The 24,881-nt window shown below is 39.0% G+C and overlaps 1 protein-coding gene across 1 annotated transcript in view; it reads left to right on the forward strand.

Moving 5' to 3' along the window:
• LOC123759738 (uncharacterized) overlaps window positions 1-24,881 on the forward strand; it is a 423,534-nt gene that overhangs the window by 113,475 nt on the left and 285,178 nt on the right. Inside the window, exon 2 of the mRNA XM_069317337.1 lies at window positions 16,978-17,043. Coding sequence (XP_069173438.1) covers window positions 16,992-17,043 — 52 coding nt within the window. The 5' untranslated portion in view covers window positions 16,978-16,991. The remainder of the gene's footprint in view (window positions 1-16,977; window positions 17,044-24,881) is intronic.

Below are 24,881 nucleotides of genomic sequence, written 5' to 3' on the forward strand. Positions count from 1 at the left end.
CGTCAAGGACTGCAGCAATGGCATTGTGGCCCAGAGGTGCTCCGAGTTGTGTGCTGTCGGTAGGTTTAACGACTGAGGCTTCTGGTAGAACTGATTTCACTGCTCTAATGATTACTTCACTGGATGCAATAATTTCGCACTTGGAGGGGTTAAGAACGAGACCCATGGACTCCCCCCGTGTCTTCACCAGCTGTAGGTCTTCTAGCAGGGAATCTTGTGTGCCTGCCAGAGTGCCATCATTCAGGAACCAGATGTTGAGCTCGCTGGACAGTCTGGTTGTAATTTCTCGAACCGCTATGCAAAAGAGGAACGGTGCAAGTGGGTCACCCTGTTGAATTCCCTCTGCTGAGGTGACTTCATGTTTGCCAGACAGGAGGGTTGAGTCTTTGCTGTAGCCTGCTGACACAAACGGGAGAATGCTTGGGCAATGTTCCTGGACTGCAGTGAGGCTTGCTTCCCTTTTGACCGAGTTGAAAGCGTTTTTAAAATCTAATTTTACTACTGCCTGGTCTTCAGTAAGAGAGCTAATGTAGGCTCGTGCAGCATGAGCCGCTGCTTCACAGCCTTGGGGGACTCCAAACCCCAGCTGGTTGGGTTGCAGCATGGTGGCTGCTTCCATTCGGATACTTCTGACAGCAGCCCTTGCAACTAGGCGGCGAAGGGTATTACCAACGGCAATGGGTCTGATCCCTCCCCCCTTCTTTTTAAGGGCACATAGGGATGCACCAAAGAAGAATGGTTTGATTTCATCAGGGATTAACCCGGCGAGGCAGTTGTTGACAAACGTTGTGATTTCTGTCAGGAGCGCTTCTGCAGCTGGGCCAAGAACAGGGTTCACCATTACCTTCACATGTTGAGGTCTTACCCCTGTGTAGCCTCCTGAGGAGCCCGGGGGAAATGTGTGTATATATATATATATATATATATATATATATATATATATATATATATATATATATATATATATATATATATATATATATATATATATATATATATATACTGCTAAATATGACCGAAAAAGTAAGATTAATAATTCTATCACGAATTTTCTCAATATTTCTTATGTTTCTTCTTACTGACGATAGTAATTGAAAAATCAATTCCCCAAAATTCATTTTTATTTCTAGTCTGACTCGACGCTTAAACGCGTTTCGTAATAACGTATTACATTTTGAAAGACTTTAGTTTACACACACACACAACTGTAACCTGAAAACACTTAACAGAGTTTTACTAATTCTAACGCTAAACAGCATGTCTTATATACTCGCATTTGTGTGAGGTGATATGTTAAAACAGTTTTGGATAAGGTGAACAAACTTTTGACCAACACAAGACAGAACACGGTTCAATGGGTATAAATTGGAAAAGTGAAAGGGAACATGGAAGTAACTGCAAAGGGCCTTTTGGCCCATACTTCATCTTGATGCTTCTATATTGTTACGGAGTCTTGAAGTGGGTAGATATAGTTGTGCAAGAATTGGCTTTTGATTGCTGGTGTTAACTTTTTGATGTGTAGTTCCTCGCAGATGTCAAGCCGCCTGCTATCGCTGTAACTATCGATGATTTCTGTGTTGTTTGTTAAGACTTCTCTGGTGATGGTCTGGTTGTGGGAAGAGATTATATGTTCCTTAATGGAGCCCTGTTGCTTATGCATTGCTAATCGCTTGGAAAGAGATGTTGTCTTGCCTATATACCGAGTTCTTTAGGGCTTACAGTCCCCAAGTGGACATTTGAAGGCATAGATGACGTTGGTCTCTTTTAAGGCATTCTGCTATGTGTCTGGAGTATTTTTCATGATTAGATTGGAAGTTTTTTGGGTTTTGTAGAAATGGTAAATTGTATCTTCTGATTTTTGTCTGTAGGTTCCTATATAACGTTCCTATTAACAATATCTTTCAGGACCCTTTCCTCCGTTTTATGAGCAGTGGAAAAGAAGTTCCTGTTAAATAGTCTAATAGGGGGTATAGGTGTTGTGTTAACCCCCTTTTAGACTATTTTACAGGAATATATAAATATATATAGTAATAGGCATCCTTCAGTCTCGGAAGACTATGGAGTTGCGCCCTGGTTGTCAATCCTGGTGCAGCGTCTGGTGTGACTGATGAGGCCAATCCGAGAGTGGCAGTCCATCCCACACCGAGCACAAATGAAGTCCGATTCTGGTCTGTCTTCCTGGCTACCGGCTTTCCTTCTCTGTCTCTTTGCCTCCGATTCCTTGCCAAGTGACTCCTTGAACTTGGAGAGACCTCTTTGAACAGACTGCCCCCAGGCTGAACGGTCTGCAGCCAGCGTCTCCCATATAGCAAGATCGACGTCCATGGCTTTCAGGTCCCTCTTGCATATTGTCAGATTATCAGTGACCTCTTTGATAGCTAAGCAGAAAAGGAGGGGGCCAAGGGGTCACCTTGTTGGACTCCTTCACAGGAGTCTATTTCATGCTTATGTTACTTCATGATGGAAGTAACTGCAAAGGGCCTATTGCCCCATACTTCCTCTTGGTGCTTCTATATTGGTACGGAGTCCTCCGTTTTATGAGCTAGATATATTTATAAATATATATATATATATATATATATATATATATATATATATATATATATATATATATATATATATATATATATATATATATATATGTCGTACCTAGCAGCCAGAACGCACTTCTCAGCCTACTATGCAAGGCCCGATTTGCCTAATAAGCCAAGTTTTCCTGAATTAATATATTTTCTCTATTTTTTTCTTATGAAATGATAAAGCTACCCCTTTCATTATGTATGAGGTCAATTTTTTTTATTGGAGTTAAAATTAACGTAGATATATGACCGAACCTAACCAACCCTACCTAACCTAACCTATCTAAACCTAACCTAAAGTAACATAACTAACTCAACAATTTATGTTCTTGATATAATATAATGATAAGAACTCAAAAAATGCAATTGGAAACAATTTATTGAAAATAAAATCACTCAGCCTATGAGGCAAATCGGGCTTTGCTTAGTAGGCCGAGAAGTGCGTTCTGGCTACTAGGTACGACATTGTATATATATATATATATATATATATATATATATATATATATATATATATATATATATATATATATATATATATATATATATATATATATATATATATATTATTAAATATGACCGAAAAAGTAAGATTAATAATTCTAACACGAATTTTCTCAATCTTTCGTACATTACGCTTCACTGTTGGAGGTAAATCAAAAATCACTTCTCCAAAATTCATTTTTATTTCTAGTCTGACGCGACACGGGCGCGTTTCGTAAAACTTATTACATTTTCAAAGACTTCACAAATACACAACTGATTAGAACTTACGTCTCTCTGATATTATATCTACATTTGAGTGAGGTGGGAAGGATGATGTGGCATTAACACAAGACAGAACAGGGGATATTAATAGGGTATTAAAAGTATCAACACAAGACAGAACAGAAACAATGGGTATTGAATAGAAGTGTTTGTAGAAAGCCTATTGGTCCATATTTCTTGATGCTTCTATATTGGAGCGGAGTCTTGAGGTGGGTAGAATATAGTTGTGCAATAATTGGCTGTTGATTGCTGGTGTTGACTTCTTGATGTGTAGTGCCTCGCAAACGTCAAGCCGCCTGCTATCGCTGTATCTATCGATGATTTCTGTGTTGTTTACTAGGATTTCTCTGGCGATGGTTTGGTTATGGGAAGAGATTATATGTTCCTTAATGGAGCCCTGTTGCTTATGCATCGTTAAACGCCTAGAAAGAGATGTTGTTGTCTTGCCTATATACTGGTTTTTTTGGAGCTTACAGTCCCCAAGTGGGCATTTGAAGGCATAGACGACGTTAGTCTCTTTTAAAGCGTTCTGTTTTGTGTCTGGAGAGTTTCTCATGAGTAGGCTGGCCGTTTTTCTGGTTTTATAGTAAATCGTCAGTTGTATCCTCTGATTTTTGTCTGTAGGGATAACGTTTCTATTAACAATATCTTTCAGGACCCTTTCCTCCGTTTTATGAGCTGTGGAAAAGAAGTTCCTGTAAAATAGTCTAATAGGGGGTATAGGTGTTGTGTTAGTTGTCTCTTCAGAGGTTGCATGGCTTTTCACTTTCCTTCTTATGATGTCTTCGATGAAACCATTGGAGAAGCCGTTATTGACTAGAACCTGCCTTACCCTACAGAGTTCTTCGTCGACTTGCTTCCATTCTGAGCTGTGGCTGAGAGCACGGTCGACGTATGCGTTAACAACACTCCTCTTGTACTTGTCGGGGCAGTCGCTGTTGGCATTTAGGCACATTCCTATGTTTGTTTCCTTAGTGTAGACTGCAGTGTGGAAACCTCCGCCCTTTTCCATGACTGTTACATCTAGAAAAGGCAGCTTCCATCCTTTTCCGTCTCGTAAGTGAAACGCAGCACGGAACTCTGTTCAAATGCCTCCTTCAGCTCCTGCAGATGTCTGACATCAGGTACCTGTGTAAAAATGTCGTCAACATACCTGCAGTATATGGCCGGTTTCAAGTTCATGTCGACTAAGACTTTTTGCTCGATGGTACCCATGTAGAAGTTTGCAAACAGGACACCTAGGGGAGAACCCATGGCGACCCCATCTACTTGCTTATACATGTGCCCATCCGGGCTCAAGAAGGGTGCCTCTTTAGTACAAGCTTGGAGTAGTTTCCTCAGAATACTTTCTGGCATGTCAAGAGGAGTACAGGCTGGATCACGATACACTCTGTCGGCTATCATTCCGATTGTCTCGTCCACAGGTACGTTGGTAAACAGCGATTCTACGTCCAACGAGGCTCTTATCCCTGTGGCCCGTGTGCCCCGCAGTAAGTCCACAAATTCCTTTGGAGACTTCAGGCTGAAGGCGCAAGGAACATAAGGAGTCAGCAGGCCGTTGAGTCGCTTCGCCAGTCTGTACGTGGGTGTGGGTATCTGGCTAATGATTGGCCGAAGTGGGTTTCCAGGCTTGTGCGTCTTGACATTTCCATACGCATGGATATGCGTATGGAAATGATTTCTTCCTTGTCTGGTCTACCCCAGACAGAGTATTGTATCCTTCCGCCTAGTCCGTCAAAGTCCTACCCAGTTACTAGCAAGGTTTAAGTTATAACAATTAACCTCTGTTGTACTTAATTGATCCAGACTGGTTGAATTATTTTACTGAATTAGATTACACAAACATCTAACGGCAAAGCTGTTCCCGATCACAAAAATGGTTATTAAAACTTTGAGAAATATTAGACATGTCAACCCTGCTGACCTATGACCGCCGGTCACTCCGCCTTAAAAGTTAGATCTGATTCGTGACGTCACTGATGGTGACTTAAACTCAATAATTAGAATACTCTTGATATTGTATCCAGTACTATTATACAATACAATTTTAATGCAAAATGAATAAAGGCTAATTTTCTCTAAATTACTGAATACTATAGGATGATTCATTATACGCAGCTATGAACAAAGCGTCGGTTATTTCCACCGCGAATTCCCCTGGGGGTCAGGTCACCATGCGGCTCAGCTTCCCATTCTCTTTTGTCGATAAACCACTCTGGATAATTCTTACAACAGCCTAGTTTGTGAACTTACCTATACATGATTTTGAGATGAAACAGGGCGTCCTGTATTATATTAATAGCCAGAATGATAGGGCAGTATTTCAGCTAGTTATTCCGGACGCGTTGCGGTCATCAGCGTTAAAGCTTGCGCATGCTTCAAAAATTGCAGGGCATCCGGGGATCTTTAAAACGCACTTAAAAGCAAAGTCTCTATTTTATTTTCCAGGATTACTTTCTGAGGTAATCAATTTCGTGAAGTCGTGCCCTCGTTGCCAGAGGAGGAAAGGCACCCTTAAGGTACAAGCCCCACTTCAGGAATTTCCTGAAATTCGTGAACCGTTAGATCGTGTGGGGGCCGATCTGATTGATTTACACCACAGTCATGCGGGTAACAGATATGTGTTGGTGCTAGTTGACCATCTGTCTAGATACACTACACTAGTTGCATTACCTCAGAAGGATTCTCGTACGGTTGCAGATGCGTTCTTGCGTAGGTTCGTTACTGTATTCGGACCTCCTAAAGTTTTAGTCTCTGACCGGGGTCAAGAATTCAATGGGACTATATTTAGAGAAGTTTGTAAGATTTTAGAGACAACTTCGGCTTTTACAACGGCCTACCACCCACAAGCAAACGGAATGACGGAACGGACTAATCGTTCAGTCAAGGATATGCTTGCAATCCTTGCTGAACATGATGCAAACACCTGGGATGAACACCTACCCTATGTTCAGTTCGCCTTGAATACTGCCATCCACCAATCAATTAACACCCAACCACTTCATTTGTTTACTGGTAATTCATGCAATTTCCCCTCAGGTCTGCTTAACAGACATAATGTTGCATACGGGGAGGACTATCCTTCAGAGGTCCTTGGAAAGATGAGAAATGCATGGAATATTGCAGCTGAAGCGTCCAAGAAGGCACGGACTCGGTATGCTCATTTTTATGACAAGAAAGTGCGCCCTCTTGAGTTGACGGAAGGAAGCCTCGTACTGAGAGTGAATGAGGCTGCGCCCGCCAATCAGAGCAGGAAGCTAGCTCCGAGGTGGCGAGGACCATATAGAGTAATTAAAAGGGCGGGGCCGGTTAATCTTGTTATAAAAGGAGTGTTCGAGGACCAGGTGGAAAGGACAATTCATGTAAATAAATTGAAACATTATCATGCTAGAGAGGAATTAGAACTGCCTTCAGCGGGTCTAGTTCCTGACTCAGCAGTGCTGACTCATGGCTTCACCGACGAGTCAGAAGATGAGGATGACCCTCTGTCATCGCTCATCAGTAGTCAGGTGCAGTCTCGCCACCCTATGGTGACGAGATCTCGCGCTATACAGTAAAGTAACTTCCTTGGTTAGTATAATTTAGTATTCATTAGATTTTCCTGTAAAGGCAATGAGATGTACTATGTCTATACTTGACTCAGGTAGCAACTTTTACCGTGCTCTGGGGTTCCACCTCCACCAAACCCAGAGTATATCTATGCTTCCGCTGTGTTGTGTCTGTCTGTTCCCAGGTCTGATTGGTACACCGACCCAGTTGTTCCAGCCACACGTGAACCCTTGTCTGTAAAGACCGAGGGGGGAGGCACGTTACACAAAGCCCTCCCCCCACCAGACCCAGTAACCCATACATCAGTTACTTTGGGGATGAGTGACTGTCCAAGAGTCACCCGGCCGACGCCTCACGTCACTAACGAGGTTGTCAGGGCCAGCGAGCTGTCCACATTATAGCAGTCACCGGAGGTGCCATACAACGCCGGGGTAGCTGTCTCGAGATCACCACTACCCACCTGCTGCGTCATCAAGACTGCAGCCATTCCAGCAGTGTTGGAGGAGAGGTCAGGAAATGGAAAGCACGTAGCAGTACTCAAGAATTTCGCCGGAAGATTAATGATTACGTCATCTGAAGTAACAAGAAAGCAGAAGTAAGGCGGTCACAGGTGGAAGGCACGGTTTCCCTACAGAGTACCGGGACTCGCCAATAGAAGGTCGCAAAATTGTCTCCTTTGGCCTAAAGTCGGCGGTACGAGGGTATACACAGTTGGTGTTTACGGCCTAGTAACCTGGTGACATCAAGAAACGCCTGAGATGACGTGAGCAATGATGGAAGACGAGATTCACCTGTTCTGCAAACAAGCAACCCGCCTCTACGACCTTCTGACATCACTCCTGCTAAGAGACACCGTTGGTACATCCAGTCCTGCTCTGCTGTGGTCATCTGCGACGTCAAGTTTAACATCAAGACTGCCGTGTGAACTGTGATTGATATGAAGGCGTGTGGACTGTCGAGAGCAAGATTAATGGCCGAAGTAACAGTATTCTACAGCTGTCACTTGGCACTCCGCTCTACTACACTCTGTCGTCATTCAAGAGTACCGGATGGGAGTACAAGAGGACCAGGTATTGATGTCTACACATGAGAAGAAGCAAGATCGACACCGTCATCGTCAGCGACTACATTCAGCATCCAGCAGCATCGATTTTTTTTTTCGATTACTCAATATGAACAATTGATACAAACAACAAAGTTGGCTCTGAACATCTGTGTAAAGAACATCTGGACACTTTTGTTTAAATGTTGAAAAACAGAGTTAGAATCACAATATTTTTTTTAAATTTTTTAAATGTTGAAAAACAGATTTAAAATAATTCTGGTATAATATATGAATTTTGCTCTATAAATTGGTCAGTAATCAAAATCGAAGCCCCTGTGTAATTGTCTCAGCCCAGAACAAACGGTTATGGAAAATTATGTTGTGCTATTTTTTTCAGAATGTTTGAACACAGGAGAGGCGGACCAATATAAACATTGACACTTCTAGTGAGTGAGAACACTTGGCTGTACAGTCAGCTGAAACCTGTGATATAGTATAGGATTTTTTTTTATATTTTTAGATACATGTAATAAACGTTAGGTGTGTTCCTTGATGGGGAGTGGTTAGTACACGGATGTGAACTTGATAGTTCCGTAGTACGCTCCCGGATGACAAAGTTCAGTCTGAACTTATAACTTTAATGTTTGTTTGAGCACGGTGTGGCCGGCTCTAGAGGACACATGGACTTGGCTAGTGAAGAGCCAAGAGAGTTTAATAGCTAGATTTTGATGGTAGAGTAGGGACATGTTATTTAGCTATGTCAGTAAGGATAGGATGTATGTTTCCTGATATTAGAGGATTGCTGTCAGTTGACAGCTGAGAAATTTATGAAATATGAACATGTTCATTATGATGTTGGACTATTATTTGTCAAATTTTATTAGTTAGGTTAGCTTTTGTTTGTGGCATGAGTTGAATTGTGGGTTTGGATACTAAACCTCGTGAATTTTAACAAATTAACAAGGTTTACTAAGTGCTTGTGCGGGGGGGTTGTAACAAACTAGGCTGTTGTAAGAATTATCCAGAGTGGTTTATCGACAAAAGAGAATGGGAAGCTGAGCCGCATGGTGACCTGACCCCCAGGGGAATTCGCGGTGGAAATAACCGACGCTTTGTTCATAGCTGCGTATAATGAATCATCCTATAGTATTCAGTAATTTAGAGAAAATTAGCCTTTATTCATTTTGCATTAAAATTGTATTGTATAATAGTACTGGATACAATATCAAGAGTATTCTAATTATTGAGTTTAAGTCACCATCAGTGACGTCACGAATCAGATCTAACTTTTAAGGCGGAGTGACCGGCGGTCATAGGTCAGCAGGGTTGACATGTCTAATATTTCTCAAAGTTTTAATAACCATTTTTGTGATCGGGAACAGCTTTGCCGTTAGATGTTTGTGTAATCTAATTCAGTAAAATAATTCAACCAGTCTGGATCAATTAAGTACAACAGAGTTTAATTGTTATAACTTAAACCTTGCTTGTAACTGGGTAGGACTTTGACTAGGCGGAAGGATACAATACTCTGTCTGGGGTAGTCCAGACAAGGAAAAAATCAGTGTGATCTGCCGAGCAGCTGGGAGAGGTCAAAACATCTTACCTCTCCCCAAGACCAGCCCCAACACCGAGAGCTGGAAAACATAGAGGTATAGTTGCTATGGTTATGTATAGAAATAGTCTCATTTGCCACTCAGGTCAAGTAGGGAGTGTTAAAGTGATAGGGAGTGAACATATTTAGATTTTGTTTTAGTTTTCTTTTAATAAATTAAATTTGTTATTAATTTGCATTTTATTGTTTCAATGTGTTTTATGTGTATACTTGTCCTGGTCACGTGGTCCACACGAGGCAGAGTTGCATTGGGCGCCGATTCTAACATCGAATCGGAATTATCATTACCGTGTAATTTATTCCACACTCAAGGTCATCGTTTATAGTGGGGATCAAGCCCCTAGGTTGATTAATTAGCGTGATCGATCCAGACCTCGATCATTGCTCTTGTATTACTGGTCTGGTGGTGGCAGCAGAGGTGACTCTAGGGTTTTGTTCAGAGCTTAGGTCACGTCATACTGGGTGTAGAATCCTAAGTCGGTCAATCGTCTTAGGACCACGTGGCGTGGAGTTGGCTTTGTTAAAAGTTTTGGAGTCCCTTGGTTTAGAAATAAAAGTAAGAATACGGGTAGAGGGAGTAGAAGGTAGAGAAGTAGAGAGGGAAACCCCTAACCCGTGTTACACTCCAATGGTTTCATCGAAGACATCATAAGAAGGAAAGTGAAAAGCCATGCAACCTCTGAAGAGACAACTAACACAACACCTATACCCCCTATTAGACTATTTTACAGGAACTTCTTTTCCACAGCTCATAAAACGGAGGAAAGGGTCCTGAAAGATATTGTTAATAGAAACGTTATCCCTACAGACAAAAATCAGAGGATACAACTGACGATTTACTATAAAACCAGAAAAACGGCCAGCCTACTCATGAGAAACTCTCCAGACACAAAACAGAACGCTTTAAAAGAGACTAACGTCGTCTATGCCTTCAAATGCCCACTTGGGGACTGTAAGCTCCAAAAAACCCAGTATATAGGCAAGACAACAACATCTCTTTCTAGGCGTTTAACGATGCATAAGCAACAGGGCTCCATTAAGGAACATATAATCTCTTCCCATAACCAAACCATCGCCAGAGAAATCCTAGTAAACAACACAGAAATCATCGATAGATACAGCGATAGCAGGCGGCTTGACGTTTGCGAGGCACTACACATCAAGAAGTCAACACCAGCAATCAACAGCCAATTATTGCACAACTATATTCTACCCACCTCAAGACTCCGCTCCAATATAGAAGCATCAAGAAATATGGACCAATAGGCTTTCTACAAACACTTCTATTCAATACCCATTGTTTCTGTTCTGTCTTGTGTTGATACTTTTAATACCCTATTAATATCCCCTGTTCTGTCTTGTGCTAATGCCACATCATCCTTCCCACCTCACTCAAATGTAGATATAATATCAGAGAGACGTAAGTTCTAATCAGTTGTGTATTTGTGAAGTCTTTGAAAATGTAATAAGTTTTACGAAACGCGCCCGTGTCGCGTCAGACTAGAAATAAAAATGAATTTTGGAGAAGTGATTTTTGATTTACCTCCAACAGTGAAGCGTAATGTACGAAAGATTGAGAAAATTCGTGTTAGAATTATTAATCTTACTTTTTCGGTCATATTTAATAATATATGTCTACAGGAAAGACTGCTACCAAAATATACTAATATATATATATATATATATATATATATATATATATATATATATATATATATATATATATATATATATATATATATATATATATATATATATATATTTAACAACATATATATATATATATATATATATATATATATATTTATTAATTATATTTATTATACATATATATATATTATACATTTATATTTATTATACATATATATATATATATATATTTATTATATATTTATTTATTATATATATATTAACAACATATATATATATATATATATATATATATATATATATATATATATATATTTAACAACATATATATATATATATATGTTGTTAAATATGACCTAAAAAGTAAGATTAATAATTCTAACACGAATTTTCTCCATATTTCTTATGTTTCTTTTTACTGTCGATGGCAATTGAAAAATCAATTATCCGAAATTCATTTTTATTTCAAGTCTGACGTGACGCTTGAACGCGTTTCGTAATAACGTATTACATTTTCAAAGACTTTAGTTTGCACACACACAACTTGTAACCTGAAAACATTTAACAGAGTTTTACTAATTTTAAAGCTTAACAGCTCGTCTTATATATTCGCATTTGGGTGAGGTGATACGTTGAAACAGTTTTGGATGAGTTGAACAAACTTTTGACCAATAAAAGACACAACACGGTTCAAGGGGTATAAATTGGATAAGTGAAAGGGAAGAATGGAAGTAACTGCAAAGGGCCTATTGGCCCATACTTCCTCTTGTTGCTTCTATATTGGTATGGAGTCTTGAAGTGGGTATAATATAGTTGAGTTGTTGTTGTTGTTAAAGATTTGCTACCTGGAACAAAAAGTTCCAAGCAACACGGGCTATAGTGAGCCCATCTTTATAGTTGAGCATTAATTGGCTGTTGATTGCTGGTGTTGACTTTTTGATGTGTAGTGCCTCGCAGAAGTCAGATATATATATAGCCGCCTGCTATCGCTGTATCTATCGATGATTTCTGTGTTGTTTGTGAAGCCTTCTCTGGTGATGGTCTGGTTGTGGGAAGAGATTAAATGTTCCTTAATGGAGCCTTGTTGCTTATGCATTGTTGATCGCCTGGAAAGAGATGTTGTTGTCTTGCCTATATACTGAGTTCTTTGGAGCTTACATTCCCCAAGTGGACATTTGAAGGTATAGACGATGTTGGTCTCTTTTAAGGCATTCTACTTTGTGTCTGGAGAGTTTTTTATGAGTAGGTTAGCCATTTTCTTGGTTTTATAGTAAATGGTCAATTGTATCTTCTGATTCTTGTCTGTAGGGATAACGTTCCTATTAACAATATCTTTCAGGACTCTTTCCTCCGTATTATTAGAGCCATTGTAGAAGCTACAGAGTTCTTCATCGACTTGCATCCATCCTGAGCTGTGGCTGAGAGCACGGTCGACGTAAGCGTTAACAACACTTCTCTTGTACCTGTCTGGGCATTCACTGTTAGCATTGAGGCACATTCCTATGTATGTTTGCTTAGTGTAAATTGCAGTGTGGAAACCTCCGCTCCTTTCCGTGACTGTTACATCTAGAAAGGGCAGCTTCCCATCCTACTCCATCTCGTAAGTGAAACTCAACACAGAATTCTGCTCGAATGACTCCTTCAGCTCCTGCAGACGTCTGACATCAGGTACCTGTGTAAAAATGTCGTCAACATATATACAGTATTTGGCTGGCGTCAAGTTCATGCCAACTAAGAACTTTTGTTCTATGGTACCCATGTAGAAGTTCGCAAACAGGACATTTAGGGGAGAACCCATGGCGACCTCATCTACTTGCTTATACATGTGCCCATCAGGGCTCAAGAAGGGTGCCTCTTTAGTACAAGCTTGGAGTAGTTTCCTTAGAATGTTTTTTGGTATGTCAATAGGAGTACAGGCCGGATCACGATACACTCTGTCCGCTATCATCCCGATTGTTTAATCCACAGGTACGATGGTAAACAGTGATTCTATGTCCATCGAGGCTCTTATCCCTGTGGCCCGTGTTCCCCGCAGTAAGTCAACAAATTACTTTGGAAACCTGTACGTGGGTGTGGGTATCTGGCTGATGATTGGCCGAAGTGGGTTTCCAGGCTTGTATGTCTTGACATTTCCATACGCATACCCAGGTTTTTATTCCCCAATAATCTTTGGCAGGTGGAGTCCGGATTTCTTGGCGTTCACAGTTTCGATCAATCTGTTTACCTTTGTTTTCAATTCGGCTGTAGTGTCCTTCGTTACCCTTTCGAATTTAATTTTGTCAGAGAGAATGAGGTTCATTGTCGCCAGATATTCGTTTTTTTTTAAGAATGACGTATATTGGCGACGTGTCACCTGTCCTGACGACTATCTCCTTGTTCTCACGAAGGCTCTTAGCTGCCGTTTTGAGCTCGGGGGACAGTATGGTGTTTCTGTAGTTGCCTCGAACCTTTCCTCCTTCCGCAATAAGTTCTGCTTGTAAGGTGTCTTTGGTGGTGACCTTCTTTTGTGTCTCGAGGTCGAATATGTCGTCTAACAGGATCTCCAACTCCACTTTCCGGGCCATCTCACTTGGTCTGGACATAACGTAACAGTTTATGCCCAGATTTAGAAGAGTTACTTGGTCCTCAGTAAGGTTGATTTCTGCATATTCAGGAAGCCATCTCTGGGTCGTGAAATCGCCATAGATCCTCCATATAATGTTGTTAATTTCTTGGTTATCCTGGTTTCAGTGCTGTGGTGATGTCGATCTGTGAGGATGTCGAGGTGTTGCTCGATACGAGTACGGAGACTTTCGTCGATGTTGCTGTTTCTCCATTGGTTTGTAGCATGAAGTAGTTGCGTTTTTTTGTCTTTCATTTCATTTTCTGCCTTGTGTATCTGATTTCGAATCAGATTTTGGCAATATTTTATCGTGAAGGCTTGATTTCTTGCTGCTGGGTCGTGCGTTTTAATATTAATATATTTTGGTAGCAGTCTTTCTTGTAAACATATGTTGCTAAATATGACCGAAAAATTAAGGTTGATAATTCTAACACGAATTTTCTCAATATTTCTTATGTTTCTTTTTACTGTTGATGGTAATTGAAAAATCAGTTCTCCGAAATTCAATTTTATTTCTAGTCTGACGCGATGCTTGAACGCGTTTCGTAATAACGTATTACATTTTCAGAGATATTAGTTTACACACTCACAACTTGTAACCTGAAAACACTTAACAGAGTTTTACTAATTCTAACGCCTAACAGCTTGTCTTATATATTCGCATTTGGGTGAGGTGATATGTTGAAACAGTTTTGATAAGGTGAACAAACTTTTGACCAACACAAGATAGAACACTGTACAAGGGGCGATTAACAATGCATAAGCAACAGGGCTCCATTAAGGAACATATAATCTCTTCCCACAACCAGACCATCACCAGAGAAGTCTTGACAAACAACACAGAAATCTTCGATAGATACAGCGATAGCAAGCGGCTTAACATCTGCGAGGCACTACACATCAGAAAGTCAACACCAGCAATCAACAGTTAATTAATGCTCAACTATATTCTACCCACTTCAAGACTCCGTAACAATATAGAAGCATCAAGAGGAAGTATAGGCCAATAGGCCCTTTGCAGTTACTTCCATCTTCCCTTTCACTTTTAAAGTTTATACCCATTGAACCGTGTTCTGTCTTGTGTTGGTCAAAAGTTTGTTTACCTCATCCAAAACTGTTTCAACATATCACCTCACCCAAATGCGAGTATATAAGACCAGCTGTTAAGCGTTAGAATTAGTAAAACTCTGTTAAGTGTTTTCAGGTTACAAGTTGTGTGTGTGTAAACTAAAGTCTTTAAAAATGTAATACGTTATTACAGTAATAGAATAACAACAGCTCCATATGGCATACTGGCCAACATCCGGGTATCCTTCAGAAACGTGGACAAAGGGGCTTTCCGGGCCCTATGTACTGCAAATGTGAGACCTCTTGAATATGCATTCCCAGCATGGAACCCTTACCTAGAAAATGGCAATGAGAATCTAGAAAAGATACAGAGATAAGCAACGAGACTCGTTCCGGAACTGAGAGATTTGAGCTGTTAAGAAAGACTGAGAAAACTGGACATTACCATAAACGAGGTAAGGAGAGAGAAGGGACACATGACGATAACATAGAGGATTCTAAGGGAAATTAATAAAGTAGGCAAAGCAGCGTTGTTCAGAGCTCGGAACAGCAAAACGAGGGGTCATAAAAATAGAAATGCAAATGAGTCATACAGACATCAAGAAGACCTTTTTCAATGTCAGTAAATGAAATAGGTTAGATGCAGCAGTCGATGAAGCTAATTGTTAAAAAAATTTAATGAAAATACGATAAAGCGATAGAAATGAGTTTGCATTAATCTAAGAACATTCAGAAGGCGGAACCAGGAGCGTATCTCATCCCTCCAAGCTCATCTAGGTGAGTAATCACACAAACACACACACACACATCACGCCCTCAGAATTCATGAAAATCTTATAATTACAACATTTTCTAAAATACAGCAACACGCAGAGGGAGTCGTTACCCGCACCAACACGTACAGCCTAATTGTCTCGTTTCCCCACTGACAACGCCTAATTCCCCCAGGATAAGACGCTGTCTGTAATTGTCTCTTATTTACTAGATTGAAATAAATCAGATAACAGAGGATTTAGAGCGTATACGAAGGCAAAGAGCTTGTAAAAGCATGCAACAGATCTACATGCAAGAATGTCTATTTACCTGATCTATCTGAAGGAAAAGAATGAAGCTAAGAGAACAGCTCACTAAGCCAAGATGACCACATTAGTCCGTTTATCTGTTAGATATACTATGATACAGATGTGATAATAAGCTCCACCTTATTATCACATCTCCAGTTACACAGTGGAGGCTCCAGTTAGCCTCCACCACTTCACTGCCTAATGCATTCCATTTACTACTCTGACACTGCAAACATTCTTTTTAATGTCTCTGTGGCTCATTTGGGTACTCAGTTTCCACCTGTATCCTCTTGTTCATGTTCCGCCCGTGGTAAGGAGTGTGTCTTTGTCCTCCCCCCCCCCCTGTCAATTCCACTGAGAATTTTGTAGGTGGTTATCATGTCTTCCCTAACTCTTCTGTCTTCCAGGGAAGTGAGTTTCAGCTCCTTTATTCTTTCCTTGTAGCTCATATCTCTCAGTTCCGGAACGAGTCTGGTTGCATGCCGCTGAATCTTCTCTAACATTGTCTTGTGTTTAACTAGGTATGGACTCCAAGCTGGAGCTGCATATTCCAGGATTGGTTTCACATATGTGGTATACAGGGTCCTGAATGAATCCTTACATAAGTTTCTACAATTCAGTTCTTATGTTGGCCAGTCTAGAATATGCCGCTAAGGATTTCCTTTTGGTGTGAGCCTCTGGGGACAGGTTCAATTTGATATCAACTGCCAGATCTTTCTCTCTATTTGACTCTTGCAGGATTTCACCTCCCAGATGGTACCTTGTGTTCAGTCTTCTGCTCCCTTCGCCTAATTTCATTACTTTACACTTTCCTGAGTTTAACTTTAGCAGCCATTTTCTGTGTGTGTGTGTACTCACCTATTCGTGCTTGCAGGGGTTGAGTTTTGGCTCTTTTGTCCCGCCTCTCAACTGTCAATGTGTGTGCATTTGTGTGTGTGTAATTGCACATATCAGTATACATACATAAACAAATATTAATCTATATAAATATACATATATGAAAAAAATAATGTCTAACGTACTTGCATTTATTTCAACAGGTGGCGAAGTGAAAATGCCTTCAAAGATGCTATTATACCTGACTACCATCATCCTGCTCTGTCGAGGTAAATGCTACTTGGTGTCTTTTGTGGGCAAGTGGGACTTACTATACTTTATAGTTTTAACAGGGAACGTTCTTCAGCGTGCTACATGACAGCACTCGTTATGTAGGGAGCTCTCGTTTGAGTGCTACTGTACTCTGCTTCTGGAGCAGGTAGCGCAGCTAAAGGGGCTAGATTAGCGAACTCTGTAAGTAGCTAGTTTGAGTGCTACTTTACCGTGTTAAACATGAAAGGATTAAACGTGCTCCTTGCACAGGGAACGCTCATTTGGTTGATTCATTACTGTGCTCTTAGTGTAGGGATCTCTCATTTTGGGTGCTACTTAACTGTGCTCTTTTTGTAGGGAGATCTTATCAAAGTACTACTTAATGCTGCTCCTTTAGTAGGAAGCGTTTATTAGGTTCTCCGTATACTAGTGCAAGTCTGTCCTGATGGCAACAAGATCTGGCTACTTGTTTTAAATTAAAACAGTTATAGATATTGAACAACTTCACAAGTATATACATAAATGCATATAAGAACTCATACACATATTATACACATATTATATATATATATATATATATATATATATATATATATATATATATATATATATATATATATATAAATATATATATATATATATATATATATATATATATATATATATATATATATATATATATATATATATATATATATATATATATATATGTCGTACCTAATAGCCAGAATGCACTTCTCAGCCTACTATGCAAGGCCCGATTTGCCTAATAAGCCAAGTTTTCCTGAACTAATATATTTTCTCTAATTTTTTTCTTATGAAATGATAAAGCTACCCATTTCATTATGTATGAGGTCAATTTTTTTTTATTGGAGTTAAAATTAATGTAGATATATGACCGAACCTAACCAACCCTACCTAACCTAACCTAACCTATCTTTATAGGTTAGGTTAGGTTAGGTAGCCTAAAAAGTTAGGTTAGGTTAGGTTAGGTAATCGAAAAATAATTAATTCATGAAAACTTGGCTTATTAGGCAAATCGGGCCTTGCATAGTAGGCAGAGAAGTGCGTTCTGGCTACTAGGTACGACATTATAATATATATATATATATATATATGTCGTACCTAGTAGCCAGAACGCACTTCTCGGCATACTATGCAAGGCCCGATTTGCCTAATAAGCCAAGTTTTCCTGAATTATTATATTTTCTCTAATTTTTTCCTTATGAAATGATAAAGCTACCCATTTCATTATGTATGAGGTCAATTTTTTTTTATTGGAGTTAAAATTAACGTGGATATATGACCGAACCTAACCAACCTTACCTAACCTAACCTAACCTATCTTTATAGGTTAGGTTAGGTTAGGTAGCCGAAAAAGTTAGGTTAGGTTAGGTTAGGTAGGTTAGGTAGTCGAGAAACAATTAATTCATGAAAACTTGGCTTATTAGGCAAATCGGGCCTTTCATATTAGGCTGAGAAGTGCATTCTGGCTACTAGGTACGACATATATATATATATATATATATATATATATATATATATATATATATATATATATATATATATATATATATATATATGTCGTACCTAGTAGCCAGAACTCACTTCTCAGCCTACTATGCAAGGCCCGATTTGCCTAATAAGCCAAGTTTTCCTGAATTAATATAGTTTCTCAAATTTTGTTCTTATAAAATGATAGAGCTACCCAATTCATTATGTATCAGGTCAATTTTTTTTATTGTAGTTAAAATTAACGTAGATATATGACCGAACCTAACCAACCTTACCTAACCTAACCTAACCTATCTTTATAGGTTAGGTTAGGTTAGGTAGCTGAAAAAGTTAGGTTAGGTTAGGTTAGGTAGGTTAGGTAGTCGAAAAACAATTAATTCATGAAAACTTGGCTTATTAGGCAATTCGGGCCTTGCATAGTAGGCTGAGAAGTGCGTTCTGGCTACTAGGTACGACATATATATATATATATATATATATATATATATATATATATATATATATATATATATATATATATATATATATATACATATATTGGTAGCATATATATTGGTACTCTTGTGAACATATGTTGTTAAATATGACCGAAAAGGTAAGATTAATAATTCTAACGCAAATTTTCTCAATATTTCTTATGTTTCTTATCACTGTCGATGGTAATTGAAAAATAAGTTCTCCAAAATTCATTTTTATTTCTAGTCTGACTAGACGCCTGTACGTGTTTGTAATAACTTATTACATTTTCAAAGACTTTAGTTTACACACACAACTGTAACCTGTAAACACATCCATACTTATACTCGCATTTGGGTGAGGTAATAAAAAAGTTTTGAGTGAGGTGATTGACATTTACACAAGACAGAACACGAACCAATGGTTATAACAACATAAGAATGGAAGTAACTGCAGAAGGCCTATTGGCCCATAACATCACTGCTTCCTCTTGATGCTTCTATATTGGTTCGGAGTCTTGAAATGGGTAGAATATAGTTGTGCGTTAATTTGCTGTTGATTGCTGGTGTTAACTTTTTGATGTGTAGTGCCTCGCAGACGTCGAGCCGCCTGCTATCGCTGTATCTATCGATGATTTCTGTGTTGTTTGTTAAGATTTCTGTGGTTATGGTCTGGCTGTGAGAAGAGATTATATGTTCCTTGATGGAGCCCTGTTGCTTATGCATTGTTAATCGCTTGGAAAGAGACGTTGTTGTCTTGCCAATATACTGAGTTCTTTGGAGCTTCAAGTCCCGAAGTGGGCATTTGAAGGCATAGACGACGTTGGTTTTCTTCAAGGCGTTATGCTTGTCTGGAGAGTTCTTCATGATTAGGTTGACCGTTTTCTTGGTTTTATAGTAAATAGATTTACTCGATTTAAAAATGTAAGATTGCCGATTTTGTATCGGCAATCTTAAATTTTCTCATGAAAGTGATTTTCCTTAGATAATGTACCTTTTAGCTCTGTGATTGTGTTAAAATGTCAGTCATTGGGACGAATGTTTGCGTTCTCCTTTTGCATCTCTTTAACCGGAAATGGTGTTTTGAAGAAGTTTAAGAGGTTCGTATGTACCTCATTCTAAAATCCATTAGGGAATCCATTTTTGACAAGGACCTATACCTCACTACTGTGTTCCTGGTCCACCTGCTTCCAACCGGAGGTGTGGGGAAGAGCTTGGTTAAACCAGGATGGTTAAACCTGGTTAAACCTACGCAGGGGAGACTAGTATACCCGCATACTTGTCGCAACATTGTAAACTGAGATATGGAATCAGACAATCGTTTGAATCAAACAATCGACTTACATCCAAGAAATGTACTTTGTCATCAATCTTCATTTTAACAAGTTAACCTTTACCTTTTTAACAAGTTAACTTCATTTTAACAAGTTTCGCACAACATAGGTATATATGCACTGTGAGGTGTATCCCACTTCTCAGTGTATACTTTTAGGACTGAAGTACATACTTGCTGGTTGTTTAGTAAACTGTTATGGTGGCCTTAACAACCCTCCTGAGATAGGTAAATCTTAAATCTTAAGCCCATCAAAAATAAACTATTTCAGCTCAAACTTTGTTCTTAAGCAGTAGCGAGGACGACCTGTTTAGGTGCCTGCATAACATTGTCATCACCTCACCTGACGTAGGTGTCAACGTTGAGGTTAAAGCCTACGAGTTTTAACCATGCCACCCATTCCAATTCTCACCCATTCCAATACTTACCCATTCCAATACTCACCCATTCCAATACTTACCCATTCCAATACTTACCCATTCCAATACTCACCCATTCCAATACTTACCCATTCCAATACTTACCCATTCCAATTCTCACCCATTCCAATACTTACCCATTCCAATACTCACCCATTCCAATACTCACCCATTCCAATACTTACCCATTCCAATACTCACCCATTCCAATACTTACCCATTCCAATACTTACCCATTCCAATACTCACCCATTCCAATACTCACCCATTCCAATACCTACCCATTCCAATACTCACCCATTCCAATACTTACCCATTCCAATACTTACCCATTCCAATACTCACCCATTCCAATACTCACCCATTCCAATACTTACCCATTCCAATACTCACCCATTCCACTCACCGTGCACCAACGGATATAATTCAGATCTTTTCCACCAATAACAAAATATCCAATTATTTCCCCTAATTCTTATTAGGGATTAAACTCAGCACTTCTATTCTAAAATGCAAATAAAATAACATAAATTATCTATTTGCCTCAAGTTTGGTCCTTCTGTTCCAAGCCATTTTATGGCATTTAACGCCGATTTTGAGAAGGGGGTTACAGAGGTACCTTTTGCAGGGCAACGATATGGGTTGAAAAATGTGTTGACATACTCCTAGTTTTATAACAAACCTCGTTAAAGCAGAGAGAAAAATTAGAAGCCTGCCAATACTGTGTGTATAAAATGTAGGTTTGATGAAGACTTATAAGACTTATGCCTGAAACTCTATGGGTGCTAGTGGCTTTAGGTATTGTATTTACTATCTCTATCTTTAAATCCAACATTATGTAACTAAATGTATGTACCTTTACTTGGATAAAAAATATTTATCTAAATCTAAATATATAAATTAATTTAATATTTATATATGCAAGCCCGTTTTAACTTACGCTCTTGGTAGGAAACAGACGTGGTAGAATTTTAGTGTCTGCTTGGATAATATTATTATTATTATTAATTGTAATTATAGCTTATAAAATAATTTTGATTCAATTATAATATATATTAGGATGCTAATAACGATAAAGTATTACTGATGACATAGAATTATTGTACTATGCCGTCAATTGGATTTTTTTAAATAATAACTCAGCTTAAATTTTCATTATCACATCTTTGTCTCTCTCTCTCTCTCTCTCTCTCTCTCTCTCTCTCTCTGTCTGTTTGTCTGTCTGTCTGTCTGTGTCTGTCTGTCTCTCTCTCTCTCTCTCTCTCTCTCTCTCTCTCTCTCTCTCTCTCTCTCTCTCTCTCTCTCTCTCTCTCTCTCTCTCTCACACACTCGCTCTCTCGCTCTCTTTCTCTCTCTCCTTAACGATGGCTAGGATACACTAGAAATGTCATTGATGATCCTATTGAAATTGTAAGCAAGATAAGCTAGCCTACACAGCTCATCCTCATTTCTCCCCTGTGTACTTTTATTACACATTCAAGTGCCCTTACACGCTGCAGCAAAACCAATTACTGCAGCGGTTTAACAACACATCCTACAACAACATCATATCCTCGACATATGATCGCCCCAGCTATCGTTGGTCCCAAGATGCATAAGTGATTATCTTCGAACGGTGTAATTAAATAACGGATGTCTCCCCGGCTAGGCGTCTTCATTTGATAATTGCTTACTTGAGCCCATAGTTAGGCCTAAGTTAGGATAGGTTAGCAGTTGTGATTCCATGATGAAAGAAGCATTCAGACAGGTGAGATTTCAACCCAGGACGAGAGAAGTAATCGTTTCTAATCTGAAGTTCGATTATCTTTAGTTGCAAGTCCTCTGTAAATTTCTTTACATAAATAGGAAGGAACTTCGCGAGATTGAAGAACTCTTGGTCAATGTTTTGCGGACGGATTGCTCGTGGGAATCTACAATTCAATTTTCAACAACATCAAAGTCGTCAGTGTCTCTTCTGAAAAGGGATACCTGTGGTTGACCATAAGGCACATTGCTCTGAAGTTAGGAGTCGAACCAGGACAGTTTTGCCAACTTTTGTTGTGGAAAAGTCTGGAACCATAGAGCTTTCGTAAAGTTTAGGGGGGAACGAGAGAGAGAGAGAGAGAGATGATTTAGCTGTTGGATCTGTGGTTTGCTGGTGGGAGATCCTGTTTGTGGGAGTAATGTGGTGTTTTCTATGTCTCTCTCACTCTCTGTCTCTCTTTCTTTCTCTCATTCTCTGCCTCTCTCTAACTTTGCCTTTCTAATTGAATTTTTTCTGTCTTATTCTCATTATCTGTGTTTGTCTGTGTGTCTTTCTGTCTGTCTGTCTGTCTGTCTGTCTCTCTCTCTCTCTCTCTCTCTCTCTCTCTCTCTCTCTCTCTCTCTCTGCATGTCTACTCTTTCTCTTTTCTTCCGTACATTCTCTTTCTCTCACCTTTCGTTATCTCAGGTTTCCGTTCAGTCCCTCCTCATCTTTCTCTCGTCTCCCCATTATTTACTTTCTTTTTTCCCCTCCTCTTTCCCCCGAAGTACATGAACATGCTTGTTCATGTACTTCGTCTCCTGGCGCCTCTCTCATGTTCGCACTTCATCATATTTTTTCCATATATATATATATATCAGTCTCACTTTTCCTTTTCACTTACCATTCTCTCCAATATTTTCCTTGCCCTTTTCTCTTGCACGAATCCATCTCTTACCCACTCATCTCTCCATCACCCTTACGCTCCCCTATTATCCTTCCCCTTTTACCTCTCTCATCACCGCCAATCTCTTCCCCTCCCGTCTTCCTTTCCCCCCTCTCCCCTCTCCCTCCTTCCCTCTTAGCCAACATGTCATCGTTTATCGAGTTATTATTTCCTTTTCCTCCGTCCTCGACCATTCGCTTCCGATGAATCGTTGTGGAACGCGCGCACTCACACGTACGCACCAATCAGGGGCCTGGTAGCCTGGGCGATAGCGCGCAGTACTCGTAATTCTGTGGCCCGGATTCGATTCCCGTACCAGGCAGAAACAAATGGGCAAAGTTTCTTTCACCCTGAATGCCCCTGTTACCTAGCAGTAAATAGGTATCTTGGAGTTAGTCAGCTGTCACGGGCTGCTTCCTGGTGTGTGTGTGTGTGTGTGTGTGTGTGTGGTGTGGAGAAAAAAAGTAGTAAGTTAATTGATTGACGGTTGAGAGGGGAGCCGAAAGAGCAAAGCTCAACCCCCGCAAACACAACTAGGTCTAGTCTCTCTCTCTCTCTCTCTTCTCTCATATATATATATATATATATATATATATATATATATATATATATATATATATATATATATATATATATATATATATATATATGTCGTACCTAGTAGCCAGAACGCACTTCTCAGCCTACTATGCAAGGCCCGATTTGCCTAATAAGCCAAGTTCTCCTGAATTAATACATTTTCTCTAATTTTTTTCTTATGAAATGATAAAGCTACCCATTTCATTACGTATGAGGTCAATTTTTTTTAATTGGAGTTAAAATTAACATAGATATATAACCGAACCTAACCAACAATACCTAACCTAACCTATCTTTATAGGTTAGGTTAGGTTAGGTAGCTGAAAAAGTTAGGTTAGGTTAGGTTAGGTTGGTTAGGTAGTCGGAAAACAATTAATTCATGAAAACTTGGCTTATTAGGCAAATTGGGACTTGCATATTAGGCTGATAAGTGCGTTCTGGCTACTAGGTACGACATATATATATATATATATATATATATATATATTTATATATATATATATATATATATATATATATATATATATATATATATATATATATATACTCTCATCTCCCATGTGAGGCTTGTGTCTTCATCTCCCATAGACCGAACCTAACCATATATATACTCCATATACTATACCATATATATACTCCATATCCATATACTATATATATATATATATATATATATATATATATATATATATATATATATATATATATATATAATTGAGAAATATATAAATTCAGGAAAACTTGGCTTATTAGGCAAATCAGGCTTTGCATAGTAGGCCAAGTACTACGTTTTGGCTACTAGATACAACATATATATATATATATATATATATATATATATATATATATATATATATATATATATATATATATATATATATATAT

The sequence above is a fragment of the Procambarus clarkii genome, chromosome 8 (assembly GCF_040958095.1).
Source record: "Procambarus clarkii isolate CNS0578487 chromosome 8, FALCON_Pclarkii_2.0, whole genome shotgun sequence".
NCBI classification, from domain to species: Eukaryota; Metazoa; Arthropoda; class Malacostraca; order Decapoda; family Cambaridae; genus Procambarus; species Procambarus clarkii.